Below are 20,725 nucleotides of genomic sequence, written 5' to 3' on the forward strand. Positions count from 1 at the left end.
TGCAAATGGCAAGAGTTCGTTTGTTTTGATGGCTGCGTAGTAGTCCATCATGTATATGCACCACCTTTTCCTTATCCATTCATCTGTCCTTGGACATCTGGGCTCTTTCCATAGTTTAGCTCCTGTGGACATTACTGCTATAAACATTGGGGTGCAGTTGCCTCTTCAGATCACTACGTTTGTATCTTTGGGGTAAATACCAGCAGTTCAAAGAACAGTAATGTGTGCAGGTGTGTGCCAGACAGCAGAGTGGAAGGAAACCACAAATACGAAGTACGCTAGCGAGGGGAGCCGGGATGCAGTTGTCTGTTTAGAAAAACAGGAACCAGGCGCCTGGGGGGCTCAGTGGGTTAAGCGTCTGCCTTCGGCTCAGGTCCTGATCCCAGGGTCCTGGGATCGAACCCCGCATCGGGCTCCCTGCTCAACGGGGGAGCCTGCTTCTCTCTCTCCCTTTGCCTGCTGCTTTTCCTACTTGTGCTCTCTGTGAAATAAATAAATAAGCAAACATCTTTAAAAAAGAAAGGGGGGGCTAGAGGAAGGAAGGAAGAAAGGAAGGAAGAGAAAAAAGCCACACCAACGTGTGAGAATGCCCAACACTGGATATGATCTGTCTAACACTTTTACCAATCTAAGGGCCAAAAAAAGATCTCATTTTCACTTGTATTTTCCTACTCCCTAGGGAAGCTGCCAGTTTTGTATCTTTCTCTGAATTCTCTGTCATGTTTGCTTTGGTCTGTTTCCCTTTTATCATAATCTTAAAGGATCGAAGATTAACTTTTTGTTTGTTATGTTACAAATGCTCTACCTTGGTCTTTAATTTCAGAAAGCCAGATCTGACCATTTTTCTATCAGGACTAGGAAAATAGCCATACAGGTCTTCCTTACCCGAAGGTTGTAAAGGATTCTGCCGTGTTTTCTTCCTGTGGTTTATAGTTTCATGTTGTACATCTGCTGTGTTAACTAGGCTATTTTGTAAGTGTGATAGGAGGGATTTACCATTCCTGCTTTTCTTCCCTTTTTTTTTTTTTTTAAAAAGATTTTATTTATTTGACAGAGACACAGCGAGAGAGGGAGCATGAGCAGGGGGAGTGGGAGAGGGAGAAGCAGGGAGCCCGATGTGGGCTTGACCCCAGGACCCTGGGATCATGACCTGAGCTGAAGGCAGACTCAGCCGACTGAGCCCCCCAGGGCTTTGAGTGGCTCGGTAGCAGGTCACGTTAGCAGAGTGCTTACAGGACCGAGACCCGGCCATTCCCAGCGTCAGCTCTGTGCTATGCTGTTTGTATGGTGCAGTACGGTAAGCAGCAGGTGCGTCCTGGAGCCCCGCACCGTGGGTTCTAGTCCCCGCTCAGGAACTCACTTAGTTGGTTGACTTGACTTTGACGGTCTCCACAAGCACTTGGGGACTGTGACGACCCTGATGGTGTCCTTGCATAATATGGGAGACGCTTAACCTTCTGCCTCTTGTTCCTTGGTTTTTCAGCCTGGGAGAAACTCTGGTAATTTACATGGAAGACAAAGGCAGTGAAATTCCTCCTGAACTAGAATCCCAGTTCCCCGAGAAGATACAGCTGCGCAACTGCGTCCCCGTGTGGAGCATGGCCGCCGAGCTGAAGCAGGCTCGGCAAGCGAGGTAGACTCTGCTCCGCCAGCCTCTGCCACCGGCCACCCCGGCTGGGGCTTCCCGGGGGGGGGGGCCGCAGGACCCCGGTGTGCTGCACCGCGGGTGGCCGGGAAGGCCACGCTGCTTCAGGGAATGTGCACATTTCTCCTCAGATTGTGAGTGCTGTGCATGGGGAGGGGAGAACCGGAGACGCCGTGAAACCAGAACCGAGCACCCTTCCATTCTCTGGGGCACCAGGCACGTGCTCCCCAGCGTCCCCTGACAGCGGCGGATGGGGCCTTCAGCTCGCCGGCTGGAGACCGTCACGCACCCACCCCGGCCCCTCTCACTCCAGAAAGGCGGGGGAGACAGGGCTATTGATTTTGCTTCTGTTTTCCTTCTCATTTATTCTGCACCCGGAGGAGAAGCCGGCTTGTTTCTTCTTCCCGTCCCTTCAGTCCTGCGTGTGGTACACGAATTTGTAGACTTCCGTGAAGGTGTGAAAATGTGCCAGACCCTTTTCTGTGTCCTCCCAAAATACAAGTCAGCATGTTCTGTGCGTGCCTTAGGCCACACCTCCCAGCCCTCACGCAGCCCCCGGAGTGTCACGGGTCAGAAATTTCCTCGTGCATGCCATCATGAGACTGGTGTGGTGGCCAGATTCACGTTTGATTCTAGGGTTTTTAAATTCTGAATGAAAGTTTATCAGTTAACCTTGGGCCAAAGGCTTGGTTCTGGCATTTTCCAGGGAACTTTTGGATTGGCCAGCATCATGCTAAATAAACGTGTGGTCTTGATGGGACCTCGATGTCCCTGACATATGACCGTCAGGTTCTTCCTCTGAGCTCAGCCACGCCATAAAAACAGACTCAGAGAGAATACAGAACCAGCTAAGTTTCTGACAAATGAAAAAGAGAGCAGTCGATCAGCTCTGATTTTGTACCTCTTTTCTTCCCGGGAGGGTCGTGTCTCTTTTGCACGATGTCCTCAGACACTTGTGGCCTCTGGCCTGCCTGACTCCTGCTCCCCGGGGGCTCAGCACCTTTCGCACAGAGATGCCCGCTGTTCACGAGTCAGAGGCGGACGTCTTCCGTATACAATCCCCATGAGTGAACAACCGTCAGCTTGAAATCAGGCCCTCGGGGTGCGAGCTGCAGGACCAGAGAATGCTGCCAGGACCGCTGTGGACCCTGCAGCTGCGGCGGAGGGAGCGGCAGGCAGAAGAAGCCGCTCGGGTCCTCTTCTGTGTCTGAGGAAGGGGGCGCAGGAATCCAGACCCCTCCGAGGTTCATCTGATACAACAGCCCCTTGCACTGAGGAACCTACGATTGTTCCGTCATTCTACGCTATGCAAAGGCCCCTTCCACCGGGATTGACCATGTCATGGGCGGGGGGCGTCTTCAACTCCTCCACTTGCACTTGGAATTCCTTTGACACCTCGAAGCTGGGACGGAGCCAGTGTGGCCCTCAGGTGCCGCTCTGGGTCCTTGCTGTGCCACACCTCCACGGGCAGAGTCAGGCCTCGGTCTTGTGCTGTGAAACTTTTTTATGGCTGGGAGTTTTCTCCCCCACACTTTTTCGTAGCATTTTTTAATGAAGGTATTTTGTGTGCTATGCTTTTGAAGCCTTAACTGTCGTATCTAGCATTGTCTTGTTTGTAAAGAAATACACTGGCTTAGCACAGGCAAATATAAATTTTCTTGTCATATTTGTTTTAATAAACTTGAGTTTTGCTGCTTTAGAATCGTCTTTGAGGTCGGAGCTTCTGTGTGTGGCAAGTAGACACCAGCTCAGCCTCGGGCAATGGCTTGGGTTTTTTGTAGACCTTCCACTTGGAAGGTTCTGGACAGCAAGTGTTCACTCTGGTATAGAAGGCGGGAGGTAAATGTCCGTCAGGACCAAAAGATCGCGGAGGTGGGGATCCCTAGTTGGCCACCAATCGCCAGGCGCCACACTCCGGGGGCAGGACCCGCAGCCTCGGTGTCAGAGGGGCGAACGTGCACACCCTGCCCGAGATGCCTTCGCCGGGATCCGGCCGTGCTGCCGCCGAGGTGTGAGCACTGGGCCCACGGTCGGGCTGCGGGATGGGAACGACGGTTCCTCTGTAACAGGGAGTAAAGATCCGCGAGGGATGAAGGGTCAGCGGCCCGCTTCCATTTGAGTGAAACACCACTTGGGGGAGAATTGCATTTTCTCTTCCCAACGGAAAGGCTCCTCCGGGAGACAACCCCTGGGCATCCGGAGGAGGGCCTGCCCTGCTGTCAGACCCCTCTTTCAGCCGCAGTTTGTTTCACGCCCACCGACCCGTCCCCGCCTGCTCGTGTCCTCAGTGACCACCACCTCCCCCTCCGCCTTGCTCCCGTCTCTGATGGCTTCTGGCCATCTGCACGCTTCGCAGTGGCCGCTCCTCCTCTCAGCCCAGGCAGAGACGCTCGCTCGGCTGGTGGTGATTCACCCGAGAACCGTCATGACTGATCGCCGTCTCCTCTTTAAGACCTTGGTGTGTGCGCAAAGATGTACGTGTGGCCCCGGGCTCCTCTGTTAACTGAGACCGCCGGGAGATGTGTCGGGAATCCTGGGTTCGGGCAACGCTTCCCAAGCCCTTCTCGGTCACTAATTAAGCTTGTGCACAGGCACTGTGGGTCCCAGCTCCAATGGGAAAGGCAGCGCCAGGAAAGGGCAAGTGCTGACCTCACCTCATCGGGGGCCTGGGGAGAGCAGGACGCTGCTTGCTTCTGAGGAGGTGGGAGGATTTGGGGGAGCCATCGAGGCAAGAGCAGTGAGAAGTGGGAAGGGCCCCAGCTGGAGCCCACACAGTGCCGCCCCAAGGCCTGGCACATCCTACACAGACCTGCCCCTGGCCCTGCCCCACTCCTCCACACCCAGCCTGATGAGGAGTGCCCCAGGGGCCCAGCATTCCCTTCCTGTACCCCGAAGTATGGCAGAGCCTCTGCCCAGAGCCACGTTGGTTTCAGCTCCGCAGGCCCATGAATGGCCCCCAATCCAAGGTCCTCCTCATCCAGACCGCGCGTGCCACATACACAACACGTCCCAGGCAGACCCCAGTGCGAATCTGGGCGTTCCCGTTTGCCAGTTCTATGGCCTTGAGCAAGCCCTTGACCTCTTTAAGCCCCAGCTTCTCAGTGTGTACAGCACCTCAGTGCTGTGGCGAGAGAGAAGACAGTGCGGGGAGAGGACAGGGCGCTGAGCCCGGGGTGCAGTGGTACCCAGAAGTGGTCCTCATTCCTTCTCCCTGCTGGACACTTGCCTGTCCTTCAAGGCCCTGGCAGCTGTGAAATGCTCTCGCACGGCTTTCCCGAACCTCGGACGCCCATGTCTCCTGTCGCGGTCTGTATTGAGACCGTTCCCATCCACACTCCTCTGATCCGCCGGTAGGACATACACCGTGGGCCAAGTGCCTCCACGTCAGCCTCGCGGGCCGCCTTCTCTGCCTCAGATACACCGTCTTGCCTACCACAGGACCCTTGCACGTGCTGTGCCCTTTGCCCAGGCTCCTCTGCGCCCCCAGAGAGGGCTTCCCCACCGCCGGCGTCAAGCGGGCTGGCCCCTCCTGGTCTGCACCGCAGGCTCGCTGCAGCCCCGCGAGGACGCCGTGACCCCCGCGCCCAGCACGAGGCTGGCACAAGGGAGCGCGGAGTGAACGTGCTCCCGCGGAGGAGCTCGGAGTCCACGCTCCCACGGCTGTCCGCGGGCAGTGTGGCGGTGACCCAGGGGTCTGGCCCGGGGTCGGCCGCGTCCTGCTCTCAGGACGTCCACCGCGGCCGCTGGGCCGGAAGTCGCAGTGCCAGGGGCGGGGCTGCTGCTCGGTGGCCGCGTCCGAGCCGGAGCGGCGGAGTGCGGAGAAGGCCGGGACGGACGGCCGGTCCCGCCCCGCGCCCCCGCGCGCACCGCACACCAGCCGGTGCCCGGAGCCTGCGGCCGGCGCCCTCCCCAGCAGCGAGCAGGCGGCGCTGTGCCAGCCGCCCTGCTGCCGCCGCGCCCTGCCCGCAGCCAGCCCCGGCCCGCCCACCCCTCGGCTTCGCGGCCCTCTGCGCGCTGCCCCTGCCTTCGCCCAGACGGAGACTCCCGCGCACGCGCTCGGACTCCCCATTTCGCGGCTCCCCGGAGCCTCCCGCCACTAGGCGGCGGCGTCCGGACGCACAGCCGTCCGACCCCGAGCCCAGCCCACCGCTCCGAGCCCACGAAGACGGCCGGGCGCCTGCGCGCGGGCCTCCGGAAGTGACGTGAGCCGGAAGCGACACCACCGGAAAGGGCCCTTGAGGGGCGCGCCATGGCCGGGGAGGCTGAGGCGCCGCCGCCTGAGGAAACTCTGTCGTTCTGGAAACGGTAAGGCGGTTGGCTGGCTGCCAAGTTTTGGGGTCTGGAGTGACTTTGGGGCTGCGGGGGCCCGTCCCGCTTCCGGTGCGCAGACGAAAGGGACTTCGGGAGTTGTAGTCCGTGAGGTCAGCGGGGCTGGCTTCCGGCGCCGGGTCTCGGTGCGGTGGGAAGAGGAGGTCGAGACCGCGGAGGGGGTGTCCCGGGGCGGGGCTCCCTGGGCCGGGGGTCGGGACCGCGGAGGGGACGACCCCGGGGCGGGGGGGGTCGGGACCGCGGAGGGGGCGACCCCGGGGCGGGGGGGTCGGGACCGCGGAGGGGGCGACCCCGGGGCGGGGGGGTCGGGACCGCGGAGGGGGCGACCCCGGGGCGGGGGGGGTCGGGACCGCGGAGGGGGCGACCCCGGGGCGGGGGGGTCGGGACCGCGGAGGGGGCGACCCCGGGGCGGGGGTGTCGGGACCGCGGAGGGGGCGACCCCGGGGCGGGGGGAGTCGGGACCGCGGAGGGGGCGACCCCGGGGCGGGGGGAGTCGGGACCGCGGAGGGGGCGACCCCGGGGCCGGGGGGGTCGGGACCGCGGAGGGGGCGACCCCGGGGCGGGGGGGGGGTCGGGACCGCGGAGGGGGCGACCCCGGGGCGGGGGGGGGTCGGGACCGCGGAGGGGGCGACCCCGGGGCGGGGGGGGTCGGGACCGCGGAGGGGGCGACCCCGGGGCCGGGGGGGTCGGGACCGCGGAGGGGGCGACCCCGGGGCGGGAGGGTCGGGACCGCGGAGCGGGGGTCCCCGAGGCCGGCTCCCCGGGAAGAGGGTGGTGAGACCCGGAGTGCCCCAGGGAAGAGCCTCAAGCCCCCGCCGCCCCGGGCCCGGACGTGCGGGGTCCGGAATGCGCTGGACGTGTGTCGCCCTCAGGGAGCAAGCCCGGCTGAAGGCCCTCGTCGTGGTCGGGGACACGGAGGCGTGGCAGCGGGACGCGGCCTTCTCGGGGCTGCGGAGGGTCGGGGGCGTGGACGTGTCCTTCGTCAAGGGCGACGGCGTCCGCGCCTGCGCGTCCCTGGTGGTGCTCAGCTACCCCGAGCTCGAGGTAACCCCGCGCGGCGCCCGCAGAGCCCGCGTCCTTCTTCGTGGGTTCCCTGAGCGGGTCGGGACGGAGCGAAGTAGGAGCGGGGGGAGGCTTCGTGACCTGACGTCCGAGTGTCCCCGGTCGGCTTCGGGTCCACCGCGTCCGGCGTCGCATCCCCGCGACCCGCAGCGTGCGCCCGAGCTGCCCCGGCTGCGCGTCCCCGTGTCCCCAGGGCCCCGCACACCTTCGGCTCCGCCCTGTCCCGCGCTGGCTCCGTTTCGCCCTTCCTGGGTGCTCGGGAATCTGCCCCCGGCCGCGCCCCGTCCGTCAGCCTCCCGGGGTTTCCTGCGTCGGCTCTGCCCGCTGTGACCCTCTGGGTGCTGCGAGCGGCGCGACCGACCGTCCTCAGGGACTCCGCCTGGCGCGCTCTGGGGCCGCCTGGTCCCTGGGGCTGAGCTTGCTGAGAAGTTAAGGTCCCCGTAGGCACCTGCCCTGCCCTCCCCGGCCCTCACCGGCCCTCCCCGGCCCTGCCAAACAAGGAAGCACTCTGCGCCCTCTCGTTCCCCTTTTCTGTGCTGGGGTGGGAGTGGCGGGTCCCTCTGCCCTCCCAGACCGTGCGCCCCGCAGCGGTGGGAGCCTCGTGGCCGTGCCCACCCGCGTGGCGGCAGGCGCCTAGCTCCGGGCCTGCCCGTGGAGGACACTCGGAGGCGCCCGAGTCCGCGGGATGCCCGGGATTCGTTTGGGGTCCACGGTTGAGGAAGCCTGGACTGAAGAAGAGCCTGACAAGCTCTGCAGCTCCGAGGTTCGCCCTCCCTGCTCGGCTGCTCCCGGAGACCCAGTGTTCCCGCTTCGGTGTCTTTCATTTCGCCGGGAGGACCCTGTCAGCCCCAACGTGCAGACACGCACTGAGCGCCCGCCGCAGCCGAGAGCTGGCTTTGGGGTGGCCGCGGAGCCTGGCCCCCGGGTCCCCCCGGTCAGTTTGTAGGGTGGCCTCGGGGAAGGGGCACAGCCTCGGGGACCGGACCGCCGGGGCCCTTCCCTCCCCTCTGCCGCTCCCACTCCTCCCCCTACGCCCCTCACGTCCTTTTCTAACTCGGGAACAGACAGCTCGGTTGTGAGGGTAAGTGAGAGCGCGCGGCAGGCGAGGCGTTGGCCCTCAACAAATAAACGTCCGCTGGTCTCACTTCGGGGAACCGAGTTCCCAGGGTCCGTCTCTGTTCCTCCCCTCGCTGCGGGGCTCGCCGCCTCTCGTCCCCGGCCGTGCTCTCTTTCTCCGTCACCGGCTCCGGAACCAAGTCACCGCGCTGACGGGGTTCTCAAGCGTGGGGGGCGCCTGTCTTCCTCCTGGAGCCCCGGCACGGAGCAGAGTGCCTGCTGCTTGGGCGGACCCCGCGTTCATCGTCCCGCGCTGGGGAGCTTAGACCAGGAGAGGGGCTCGGCCGCGGTCTGGTGCGGAGGCCCCGAAGTGCCTGGTGGCAGGTCTGCCCGCTCAGCCTCCCGCAGGCGTCCGCAGGCCCCTTCGGTGGATCCGGAGACAGAAAGTAAACGCCGGGTTGCTGAGGGGCAGGGAGAGGGAGAGACGGGGTGACTCCTGATGGAAGCAAGATTTATTTGGGGGGAGGGGGTCACGAAAGTGTTCTAGGATCAGAAGGATGTACGACTCCATAAGTAACGTTGAAGCGCGTGCTCCAAGCAAGGCACTTCATGGTAGTAAATTCTATCCCGGTAAAGCTTTTAAGCATACGTAAATCCCAGAGCCCCAGCTCAGTTCTGGAAAGAAAGAGGACCCCATGTACAAGCTGGAAGTCCGCTTCCTTAACCAGGTGTCCCTGTGGCGGCCCGCGCAGCCGGGAGCCCTTTCCTCAGCATCCTGACGGATGGGGGCCGCACACCGGGGCCCGGTGGTTGGACGCCTGCTTCGGATAGCCCAAGGGAGCGGAGACCAGACCTTTCCCGCCTTCCTCCACAGCCACCGTCCCGCCCTCTGCCCCGCTCTGTGCTCGGAGGCTCGCTGACTTGACTTCCAGCTCCCCCGCTGCTGGCCCCCCGGGATGCCCACACTTAGCGGCATCCGGCTCTACGTCTGGCCCCAGGACTGAACCAAGTGCCCCCCGAGTCCGGCCGGTCTAAATGCACAGAGACTGAGTGTTCGGGGCCACGTCACCACCGAGGCTGAAAGCTGCAGATCTTCCCAGGGACCGCGGACCGGCTCGTGCTCACACACCTGTTACACGACTGAGTTTGTCCCTTTTTCCAGATTTCTAACTGGGAAACGTGTAAACACTGAAACACTGTAAGGGACACCTTGAATCTGCCTGTTCTCTCTGCTCAGACCCAGCCATTGCCCACTTGAGGTCGCATTTTCCGTGTGCGCCACAGAGGCTCCGCTGGTGTCTCCCAGAGGTGGTGACAGCTCACTGGGGAGCCCCTCAGCAGGCCTGTCCCTGGAGAGACCTCTGTGGCAGCAGTCTTCACAGTCCCGTAGCCCCTCCTGGATCCCTGTCTGTATCTCTTCCCCCGTTGCCTCTCGAGCTGCTTCTGTTTTCCCGTCTGCAGGGGTCATGTTGTGGAGCCCGCTGCTGCCCTTGCGCCACGTGGACGTCACGTGGACTCAGGCCGGGGGTGCCTGTGACCGTGCCTGTTTCCTTTACTCCTCTCGCTCACTCATGTATTTCCCGAGCTGGCCGGTGCAGGTCTGTGACCCCAAGCCGGCAGCTGGCTCTTTGAATGTGTGAGGTCAGATTTCCTTTCTTTCTGGAACGCTGCTTGGATTGAGGCTTGATGTGCCCGGCCCCATCGCCCTGTTTCTCCTCTTCGGCCACGCGCTCTGGCTGTTCTGGCCGTCGTGAGTTGTTAACTTTTGCCTCGTGCTCTCGTCTGCGCGTAGGAATAGCGCACACTGTCCGCCACCACCGCACGGCAGCCGGCGGCGCTTACTCACCGAGTCGCGAGTTGGGGTCATCGCCGTCTGAGCTGGTGCGGCCCTCCGTGTGCGTGGCGAGCCGTGCTTCGATGGTGTCTGGAGGCCCGGGGCTGTGGGCGGCCGGCTGGGTTGCTCAGGTCGCGAGGGACAGTGACGTGTAGTCGCTCCAGCAAGTGCTGACCTTTTCCGAGCCGACGACGGCCACCATGCCTTCCGCTTCTTGACTCTTGTCCTGAAGGGCCTCACACTCCCGGCCTCGTCCTCTGCACAACCCTGCAGGGTTCCCCTGTTTCTCCCCAGAGGCCGCGTCTTCCTGCAAGGCCCCTGCTGGTCCCGTGTCCTCCCACGCCTCTTCCCTCAGGCCCCCGCTGGCCAGGACCGCCCACAGGCCTCATTCCGACCAGCCCCCGGTGCCGGCCATCCGCCCCCAGTCCCCGGCGGTCCTTGCCCAGCCCGGATAGAGAGCTGCCTCTGCCGCTCCCGGCCGCTCGCTTCCGCGTGTAGGTGCGCCCGGACGGTTGTCACGGGCTCGTCCCTGGGTCATGCCGTGGACGAGGTGTCCATGGAGCTTCATGTCCTCTCCTTGTGGATCTCCGGCTTCTGGAGCCCGTGTGGACAGATTCGGACATAAGCAGCCGTGAACCTGTGAGAGTTCGGGCCACATTTAAGCGTCCTGGGGCTCCACTCCAGCTGCCCGGCTCACCGCCAAGCTGTTTCTCTGCCCTGTCTGTGGCCCAGAGCCCCCGCTTTGCGTCACTGGCAGTTGGATAAGCTTCCGCGAGTCCACCGTCAGGATGCTGGAGGCCCAGCCCCAGCCTCGTGCTCGGCGACAGCGGCCCCTTCTCTGGGGCACAGGCACTTCGAGCCCAGCTTCCAGAGGGGGTTGAAGGTGTGGTTTGGACGGCCCCGGGGCTCTTCTCTGGCCCCCTCTCGGTCTCTCTTTAGACTCCTGTCCCTTGGGACCTGTTTTCTCTTTCAGGTTGTCTAGCTCTGAGCCCACCTGTTTTTTTCTGGATTCTTTGAAATCTCTTTTCCCAGAGCCCGGCTGGCCTTTCTTGTGCTCGTGACCTCTGAAGGCCTGGCCTTGGCTTCTGACGGGGAGCAGCGGCGTCCTTTCTCTGTCAGTACTTCACAGACGTGTCTTCTCTGAGCCTCCTGACGGCCGGCCTCCGGGTGTGGGGCGGACAGCGGGGACCCGAGCAGGAGGGTCCGGTGCGGGAAGCGTGTGAGCACCTTTGAAAGGCCACAGGCTGGCTCCCCCTCACCCATTTGCAGGATGACCGCCTTGTCACCAGGCACTCTCCCCCCAGATGGGTGGGGCTGGGAGACAGGGAGGGAGCTGGCAGCTCCACGAGGCTGGAAGGACGAAGGGCCGGGGGCCACGCCCACCTGTGACCTGGGTGCCCGGTGACAGGTGGTGTATGAGGACTGCTGCATGGTTAGCCTGACGGCTCCCTACGTGTCGGGCTTCCTGGCCTTCCGAGAGGTGCCCTTCCTGGTGGACGCGGTGCGGCGGCTGCGGGAGAAGGAGCCCCGCCTTGTGCCCCAGGCAGGTACCTCGACTCCGGGGAGAAGGGCCTTGGTGTCCACCGAGGAGGGAAGGCTGGGCGGGCCGCACAACCCGCCACGCGGGGAGACCTCGGAACTCCCTGGAAAGGAGGCACTCTTACCTTGAGGAGAGGGCTCAGGTTTTCTAAAAAGCCACCATCCCCCCAGACGTGCCAGCCTGCCCGTCCTGCTCCAGGATGCCTTGGCCTGATGGGGGAGGGGCGGTTCGGCCGACTGACTTTCCCCTGTGGCTCTTCCAGGTCCTCCTTGTGGATGGAAACGGGGTTCTCCACCACCGAGGTAATCCTGCTCCCGAAAGACAGGGCCCAGAGGGGGCAGTTCCGACCAGTGCGCTTGTGGAGTGCCTGTGTCTGTGCCCTGCCCCGGGCCCTCTGCCGCCAGCCAGGCCCTGGCCGCGCTTTCCTGGGCATGCTTGCCTTGTCGGGACCCCGCCCTGCTTGTCACTCCCACCGCTTTCCTGCTCGCCCCGGGGCCTGCCCTAGCGCTCTGCGCTGGCCCGTCGCAGGCACGTTCGGCCCGTTGTCCTGGCTGCTGCCCAGCGAGCCTGTCCCACTCGTGCCACTCGTCCCACCTCAAGCAGTGACAGGCCCTCGACCGAAGTCAGACCGGAGTGCCCATTCCCCACTGGCGCTGGGAAACTCTGCACCCACCTGCGCCCTGGGACGCTGACCCCAGAGTGACCTGTGGGGGGCCACAAGCCTGAGGGTGGGGCAGCAGAGGGACCCAGGAAGGCTGGCCCTGGGACCCGTGGGTGCCAGCGTGGGGCCAGGCCCCCAGTCACGGCATACACCATGCCTGGCAGGAGCCCCAAGAATGAGTTGGGAGGGAAACTGAGGCCTGACGGCAGCCGCAAAGAGGAGAAGAGGATGGAAAGTGCCAGAAAGTGGGAGAGAGCCAGTGGGAAGCGTCGCGAGCGAATCTGGCCCCCGACCTCGCCAGGGGGAGGGAGGCCTCTTCCGCCCCAGCCTGACACCCGTGAAGGCAGAGGGCCGCGTCCCAGGGCGGGCGGCTCTCCCGCTCCTCTCTCCTCGGTGCTCAGTCTGCCGACAAGCCTCGGCCTACCTGGGGACACTCGGCTCGCTCTGGCTTGTCCTCTGTCCCTGCACCGTCTCCGCACTGCTGGGCTCACCACCCGCCAACCCAGCCTGACCCTCTGTCCTGTAGGCTTCGGAGTGGCCTGCCACCTCGGCGTCCTCACAGACTTGCCCTGCGTTGGGGTGGCCAAGAAGCTCCTGCAGGTGGACGGGCTGGAGAACGATGCCCAGCACAAGGAGAAGGTGAGGGCCGCGGCGACGCCCGCACGAGGGGAGGACAGGGAGAGGGCCTGTGGGGGGTACGCAGGGGCCTCTGCCCCACAGGCACCTCCGATCCGGCTTGGCCTGCCGGCACTCTCCTCATCCCAGAGAGGAAAGCCCCACCGTTCTCCGTGGAGGCCCGTGTACCCCATGGGTCGGGGGTCACAGCGGCTGCCTGGAGTAGTGCCCTCTGAGCTCTCCAGCCTTTTGGGCATGTGCTTGCCGCCCCCATCCCTGCTGCCTGTGCGTTGCTGCGGCAGCCCGTGTAGGGCAGGAGCCTCCAGTCACTGGGGACAGGACACTGGGGAGCCCGAGAGGCCCTCTCTGCTTCTCGCCAGCCCCAGTCCAGGGCCTGAGGGTTGGTGCTGCCCAGCCTGCCTCGGCCTTTCCTCACTGCACCTTCTCCCAGCAGCCCCCCACTCTGGCCCCTCGAGGCTGGCGCTGGGAACGTGACATCCACTCCAGAGGGACCCGGTGACACGTCTGCCTCTACTGCGGGGTGGCAGACTCCGAGAACAGCGATCGTATCTGTCTCATTCCTCTGGTAGACCTGTGTCTGCCCAGAACAGTTGGTGGTGGAGTGGACGGGCCCCAGACCCAACTGAGGAGGCTCCTGAGTCACTCAGTGGACCAGTCACCGCCCCTAAAAAGACTTTGTTGGGTTGAGTCAAACATCCTTAAATTCCTCGCAAGAGAGAGCGTGGCAGGGAGGGCTTCTGGCCCATAGGAAGCGCCAGGCTGGGTGGGCAGGTGCAAGGCCTTCATGGCAGCCCGGCACCTCCAGGCATCAGTCCTGGGACCTGGGTGAGCTGCTGCCTCTTCTCCAGGCCCCGGTTCCTTGTTCGCAGAACAAGGAAGAGAGAACTGAGTTCCAAGGGCCTCGTCAGGGTCGGGCGGTGTAGGGATTGTCTCCTGGATGCCGAGTTCGCTCATGGGATGGGTGTGCCCATGGCCACGAGACCGCTTGGCTTCGCAAGGACAGACCACGTGGAGACCTGGGCCCTCCCCTGCCTCGCCCAGTGGCTGCTCAGGCCTACCCTCTGCCTTCTACCGAGAAAAGGCTTTTTGCATGTTTTTTCTTCCTGTTTTCCAGATACGACTTCTGCAGGCTGGCGGGGATTCATTTCCTCTGGTAGGAGGCTCTGGGACCGTCCTGGGCATGGTGAGCTGCCCGGGCCTGCACCCCCGGGGAGGTGGGACCCACAAACACGTACCCAATCGCTTCTGCGCCCCAGACCCTGCCCGCCTCCCCCCGCCCCTCTGACAGAGCCAGGGGGTGCCCTGAGCCCCCGCCCCTGGCTGTGTGGAGGGGACCTCTGGGCTGTCCTCGCTGTGGCCTGCCCCCAACCTATTGCCTGTCGTGAAGTCCCCGGGGCTTGTCTCAACCGCGCCCTGGCTCTGCCTTCCTCGTCCTAGGCCCTGAAGAGCCACGACCGCAGCAGCAGGCCCCTCTATGTCTCTGTGGGCCACAAGATAAGCCTGGAGGCTGCCGTGCGTCTGACCAGAGGCTGCTGCAGGTTCTGGATCCCGGAGCCCGTGCGACAGGTGGGTGGGCCGCGTGCGCCCGCTGCTCTGCCCTCGGCACAAGCTCCTGTGGCAGGGCCTGCTTGGGTCCTGCTGGGCCCTGGGGGCAGGCGGGGGCAGCAGAGCTCCTCCTGGCGCCCTGGCCTGCCTGCAGCGTCAGCCTGCTGCGCCGTCCTACGTCCCGTACTGGGGTCGTCGGGAACATCAGCTGATAGCGGCTCGGGCGGCAGAGCGGCCTGCCCACCCTTGCCCAACCCCTCGGTGCCCAACCTGCCTGGCTGGCCTGGGAGGGAGCCCCCGTCCTCCGCGGGGCTGCAGGCGGTGCTCAGCAAGCCTCATTCTGGACCAGTTATCAGTCAGGAGACTGTGGGATGTGGCTGGGCCAGGCCCCCAGCACCTACATCAGGGACGGGGGGTGGGGGTGTGGGGCAGAACTTTGGGGACCAGGTGGACTCGGCTGAGAAGAAACACAGCCTGTAGGGGCTAGAACTGAGCACAAGTTGGTGGCTCGGTGGTGCCGGGGCATCGCCATTCCAGGGAAGTGTGTGTCCCAGGGAAGCCTGGGGCGTGAGGACCCAGAGAAACCGTCCTCAGGAAGAGACCAGCCAGAGAAGCGGGAAGGCGGTCCGGGTTCAGGGACCCACGTCTGTCAAGGCCCTGGGGTGGGCATGAATCTGACGCCGGCAGGAAGCTCCAAGGAAGGGGTCGCCAGAACCAGGGTGGCGCGAGCCCTTCAGCAAGGCTCCCCGCGGGGACCTGGGTGTGAGTCACAAGCAGTGGCTCTCTGGGCCACTCAGAGGAGCTGGGGGAGCCCTTCTAGACAGAGGTGCTGGTTGTATTGTCCAGCCCTGGGGCACAGGTTCCTGGCTCAGTGCTGCTACTGTAGAACAGGAGGGCAAAGTGCCTGGAAAACTCCCTCATCCCTGCTGCCTCCCCCATCTCCCCGTGAGCTGTGCCGGGACTTCTCAAGGTGACCCAGGGGCCCCAGCCACACTGTTGAGAGCCGCTCCGCCCAGCTCCCCCATCCTGGCCACAGCCACCTCCTGGGGACCTGACACCTTTCCCGGCTGCTGGTGCGCAGGACGGCCCGCAGGTGGCAGCAGCAGCCCGCGTGTGGCTGTGACTCGCGGCCCCTGGTTCCCTGTCTCTGGGCTGTGAGGATCTGGGCCTCTAGGGGGCATCTCTGGGGTCCCGCCATGGCCAGAGCCCCGTCCCTCAGGTGGACTCGACCACCGTGCTCGTGACTCCGCAGACCTGGCGACACTTCCTTGGGTGCGGGGGGGCTTGTAGCAGACACAGCCGGGAGCCAGGAGAGCAGGCTGGGGCAGAACCACAAGCTCCAGCAGCACAGGCCATGAAGCCGGCAGGAGCCCCAGGGTGCCCCTGGGTCCCGGGGACAACCCACGGCCTCCCGCTCAGCCTGTCCGCTCGGGCCCTTCAGGGACCTGCCGTTGTGTCACTCACGGGGCTGCAGCTCCTGTTCCCGAAGGCTGGGCCTGTGACAGCCTGGCGTCACCTGTGTGGCTTTGTCCAGGAAGCAAGAGTTTGTACCGGGGTGTCGTGGGGTGGGGGCTTGTGTAGACGCCAGCACCTCTCACGGGAGCCCCTCTCCTCAGGCTGACATCCGCTCTCGAGACTACATCCGCAGGACCCTGGGAGCCCCGGAGCCCCCCACACCAGCACAGGAGAGGTGAGTGCTGCGCACACTCGGCGGCGGTGGCGACAGCGTCAGCTGATCCTGGTGGGGCCGTGTTCCCTGCGGGGCCGGGAGGAGGACGCAGAGTCCCTGGAGGGATGGTAGAGATGGGCAGCAGGGTACGGGGACCGGGCTGACTCCGCTGGGAATTCCTGAAGCCCACCAGGGCTGCCCCCACCTCCTTGTCCACAGGAAGGGCTCCGCAGGAAGGGCGTGGGGGTCAGATGGACCCGGTTTTCATTCTGGGCCTCACAAGCTGCCATGGCCGTGACATTCTCCGGGCCTCGGTTTCCTTAACTGCGTGCCAGCCATAGTCATTCTTGTCCTGTAAGGTCTGGTGGGAGACCTGGCGGATGTGTGGCTGGTTATTCAACCCTCCCATGGCACCACACCACGAGACAGACCCGTGGCCCACTGTGCACGCGCAGAACAGGCGTGACATTTACAGGCCCAGAGAGGTTACCGTCGGCTTTTCCTCGAGCCCCTTTTATTTCTAAGTCGAGGACTGTCCTAAGCCCAGCTAAGCTGTCCTGAGAATGGGCTGCCCCCGACCCCGAGCTCTCCGGGGTGGCTGCTGGCCAGCTGGAGTGCACACGGCCCTTGTCCAGCAGTGTCTCTCCCTGCTCGAATCAGCGGTGGCTTCCTGCACCACCTGGGGAGCCAGGGGCCCTCCGGGCTGGCTCTGCATTTGATGGTGCCGTTTCTCAATGTCATTACCAGGAGCCAGAAGGCACAGGGGCCAAAGGTGTGCCCCAAGGGAGGTTCGAAAGAGCCCGAAGGTGAGGACAGGCCCCCCAAGGCTCACAGCTGAGGTCCCAAGACACACCGCAAAGACCAACAGCGGCAGTAGGGGAGCTGAGCCGGACGCGGCGAAGCGCTCGGGCTGCCCACCTTCCCGCTCCTGCCCAGAGCTGTGGGTCCCCAGCTGCAGGCCTCAGCACACGCTGGCCACTCCGGCGACAGGGACGGCTGTAGGCTTGGCCCTGCTGCGTGGGCCCGGGCGGTGGTCCCTCCTGCTCCAAGGTCTCGGGCAGGAGGCTGTCAGGAGATAGATGTCCCACCTCAGAGCACCGGCCCCAGGAGGAGCCCAGCAGTGCCCTCCCAGGGCCCAGGAAGGGCATTTAGAGTTCTGGAGGTTCTTTGATGTGTTTTGTTTTTGTTCTTAAAGTGCCCAGGTGGGCTTAGGCCTGCCGGACTGTGTGTCTGTCCCGGCTGCTCGTCCGTCCGTCCTTAAGCGCACTCTGCTGCTGTGTTTGCTTTTGCGTTTTATCTTTCCGGAGCTCATTCCTAAACCAGCGGTTCCCCCCACCTCTACCCCGGCCAGTCAGCCATACAGAGTGCTCTCTGCCCCGACCCTGGCAGGTGCAGACTGAAGTGGCCAGGCCTGGTCCCTGGCTGCCCTGCCCAGCGCTGGCATGCTCGGGGATCAGGGACCCTGTGGGCTGGCCCGGGTGCCAGAGGCCTGGCGCGGAGATCCAGGGGGAGTGGTGTCAGGCCCTGCTGCTCCTGCCAGGGGCTGCAAGGCTGGAAGCCAGTTGAGACACGTCCCGTCTGGGCTGGAGTGCCCTCCCCCGCCAGCCTCCTTACCCCAAGCCCAGCCTCCCCTGCAGGGACGCAGCACGCCCTGTCCCGGCTGCTGTCTCGCTGAGGGCTGCAAGGCCCAGCTTGCGGGGGCCGTGCCCCTCACCCACGGCCCCCAGGCCTCTGCGTGCCTGCTTGCCCTCCAGGTTCCCTCCCTTCACGCCTGGCATTTGCAGACAAGTCTGATTTTAAGAGGCCCTTCTTGCCTTTCATACTATTTCTCAAAGAGCTGGTCGTCATGGTCTAGACGACCCTGGGCTCAGCACTACCCCCCCCCCCCAGCATCTTCCATTTTTGAGAAGTGAGCTCTTTTCTGGGGCAGTGAGCGAGGCAGGCTGCTGGCCCTTTTCCTCCTGCTCCGGTGGTGCTCCTGAGGCCCCCTTACGAGGCCGGGTGGCTGGGGGGAGGCTGAGTCAGGCGGCCCCACTCAGTGGCAGTGGCCCCTGTGTGGGACAGCTCCGTGGGAGGCAGGATCGCTCCAGGGCAGGTGGGGCTGTGGAGGGCCACGAGGTGCTCTCCCCCATGGCGGGTCCCAGCATGTTCCACATGCCTTCCAGGGGACTTCTTTGTGGGAAGGAAGCACCAGGTTCTGTCCTCCTGTCCAAGCAGTTCTCGCCCCCCACCCCCACCCCCACTTGCAAAGCTCTTGGCCTTAACTGCCTGGCAGTAAACACCAGCCCTTCTGTCCCGGTCTAGGGCTCTTCTTGCCCAAATGCATCAGGACCAGGGGTGGGAGTGCAGGGTCGAGTTCGGGCCCAGACGGCCTGACGGCCCCTTACCAACTGGACCCCGGTACACCGTGTGGAGGGGTGCGGCGCCCAGCCCGTCTCGTCAGTCCTGCACAAGGGACAACGTTGGGGGTGGTTCGTGGAGGCCAGGGCGGACGGCCGTCTGCTGCAAAGCTGCCTAACAGCTCCAGTGAGAAGGAAGAAGCAGGAAGGAAAGGAGTCGCCGTCTCTCCCAGCCTCCCCTCCACCCCAGGCCCCCAGAACGCCAGTCCTGCGAGGGCTGCACAGACCAGACCAGGCCTCGCGGGTCCAGACCGTGCCTTAGGGATCCCCCCGCAGGCGTGTGGACAGGAGAGCTTCCCTGGGGGGCTGGGAGGCTTGGCACCAGGTCCCAGCAACAACCCCCAGGGCCCCGCCCTCTCTAAGGGTGCAGGCAGATGGCCCTGGCTTCCCACTGGGGCGGGAGGGGGGCTCTGCTGAAAGCCATTGGCTCCTCCGTGACCAGAGGGGCCGGGTGCGCCCGACTTGCCACCGTGGGGTCCCTACCCCCGTCCATGAAGAACAGGCCAGAGCCTGGAGAGGAGTTTACAGACAACTCACCCGAGTAGTTTTTGTTTTGATATTAAAGTCACATCACAAAAACTGCCATTTTAAGCATTTTTTTTCAAGTGTATGATTCATTGGTTTTTAGCATGTTCAGAATCTCGCGCTGTCGGCTCTAGTGTCGAGTTCCCAAGCCACTTCGTCACCCTGCGGGACGTCCCTAGGAGCCGTCACTCCCCCTGCCGTGGCAACTCTGGGCACCCGAGTCCCTAGAGGCACGCGGTGTGCAGCTTTCATGTCTGGCTGCTCTCGCATCTCTGGGCCCATGTCTGACCACAGGATGTTCACAGTTCTCCGTGGTGTGGTGCCACGCAGGACCACTGCGGACGGCCCACTGCAACTCCGTTGTCCGGCGAGAGCCTGTGTCGCGGCCGTGCGCACGCGGGTGGGGATTTATATGGACACGGGCGTCCCGCCCCCCAGGTGTGTGCCGAGGACAGCAGTCTCTGGGTCCTTTGGCAGCTGTGTGTTACCTTCTGGGGAAGGGGCACGCAGCTCCCCAGCAAGCACAGGGCTCCCGGGTCTCCCCCTGCCGCTTCTGATTCTGGCCGCCCCCCAAGTGTGGTGTGCATTTCCCGGAGGACGGAGGACGGGGAGCACCTTTTCATGCAGTCATTGTCCATTTGTACATCCTCTGGGTGAACTGTCTGCAGAAATCTTTGCCCTTTTTGAAATGGGGCTGTTGTGTTGTTGTGAGAGTTCTCCCTGTGCTCCGTGTACCAGACCCCGCCGGGTTACATAACTCACACATGGGCTCCCTCCAGTCTGTGGGCTGGCTTTTCACTCCCCGGGTGGTGTCTTGTGCGTGAAAGCTGTCGAATTCGGTCAAGTCCAATGTGTCTGTTGCTGGTGCATTCGGTGTCACATTAAAGAAATCATTGCCTAATCCAGGGTCGCGGAGACCTCCCCTAAGAGGGTTGCAGTTCCGGCTCCTGCACAGAGATCTCTGACCCTTCGCGTGACCCTTCATGGCCGGCTCTCCTGGGCCCCTGCCGTGCTGTGTGAGTTGCAGGACCCGCTTGTCCATTCCCGTGAAAAGGCAGCGGGACATGTGGCGGTCACTGCACTGACCACCTCTGGAGCGCTGCCCCCTAGTGGTGCTCAGTCTCGCCGGCCGGGCTCCAGGCCTTTTCCTTTCCTTCTCCGCGAACTTCCGTCCATATCGTCGTGTGGTTTTCGGTGTCAAGACTTTTTTTTTTTTTCTTTTTAGAGGGAGAAAGGGATGGGGAGGAGCAGAGGGAGAGAGAGACTCTCCACAGGCTCCACACCCAGCGCAGAGCCCTACATGGGGCTCAGTCCCACGACCCTGAGATCATGACCTGAGCCGAAGCCAGGACTCGGTCGCTGAACCCACCGAGCCCCCCAGGCGCCCCTTCAGTGTACACGTCTGACCCTTCCTTTGGTTAAATTTGTTCCTAAGTATTTTCTCTTTCTGATGCAATTGTAAATGGAATTGTTTCCTGAGCTTCATTTTGGGATCGTTGGTTGCTAACATGCAGAGAAAGCGCGGGCTTTTGTGTCTGTATTCGCAGGCGCGCTCTGATTTCCTAGCTCTGCGTGTGTGTGCACCTGCGTGCGTCTGCGTGCACACACAGTCTTCGGCTGTGCTCCCTGTGAGGTCTCGTCCCGTGCAAACCGAGATCGCGTTCCTCCTCCTCCTCCCTTTCCTGTCCTGTCCTTGCCTGAGACTCCAGTAGGACGTTGAATCCCAGTGGCGAGTGCAGACGTCCTTGTCTTGGTCCTGGTTTGAGGAGGAGCGCTCGGTTCCCGCTGGGGATGGTGTGGGCCACGGGCTCCGCACCAGCACCC

The 20,725-nt window shown here is 63.5% G+C and overlaps 2 protein-coding genes across 9 annotated transcripts in view; both read left to right on the top strand.

The window, feature by feature from the left end:
• Positions 1-6,780, top strand: part of RNF213 (ring finger protein 213) — a 108,271-nt gene extending 101,491 nt beyond the window's left edge. For 3 of the 6 annotated variants that reach the window (XM_032321986.1, XM_032321985.1, XM_032321987.1), the window contains 2 exons: positions 1,484-1,633; positions 1,777-3,344. In XM_032321986.1, coding sequence (XP_032177877.1) covers positions 1,484-1,633; positions 1,777-1,783 — 157 coding nt within the window. In that variant the 3' untranslated portion in view covers positions 1,784-3,344. Of the gene's footprint in view, positions 1-1,483; positions 3,345-6,769 lie in introns of those variants that run through there. The other 3 variants (XM_032321984.1, XM_032321995.1, XM_032321989.1) reach the window with 2 other exon arrangements.
• On the top strand, positions 5,803-17,212 carry ENDOV (endonuclease V). Of its 3 annotated transcripts, none has more exons than XR_004280731.1 (9): positions 5,803-5,950; positions 6,847-7,018; positions 11,335-11,473; positions 11,729-11,768; positions 12,654-12,766; positions 13,878-13,946; positions 14,201-14,329; positions 15,925-15,998; positions 16,725-16,765. XR_004280731.1 is itself a non-coding variant. In XM_032322017.1 (9 exons), the coding sequence occupies exons 1-9, from the start codon at positions 5,895-5,897 to the stop codon at positions 16,813-16,815; spliced, it is 879 nt and encodes a 292-aa protein (XP_032177908.1). In that variant the 5' UTR covers positions 5,840-5,894; the 3' UTR covers positions 16,816-17,212. The 3 variants fall into 3 exon arrangements, 2 of the variants coding, with proteins under 2 accessions (XP_032177908.1, XP_032177909.1); XM_032322017.1 differs by having other exon boundaries at positions 5,840-5,950; positions 11,335-11,469; positions 16,725-17,212; XM_032322018.1 differs by having other exon boundaries at positions 5,840-5,950; positions 11,335-11,469; positions 13,878-13,916; positions 16,725-17,212.
• Positions 17,213-20,725: the final 3,513 nt, after the last annotated feature.

Source organism: Mustela erminea, chromosome 18 (assembly GCF_009829155.1).
Source record: "Mustela erminea isolate mMusErm1 chromosome 18, mMusErm1.Pri, whole genome shotgun sequence".
NCBI lineage: Eukaryota > Metazoa > Chordata > Mammalia > Carnivora > Mustelidae > Mustela > Mustela erminea.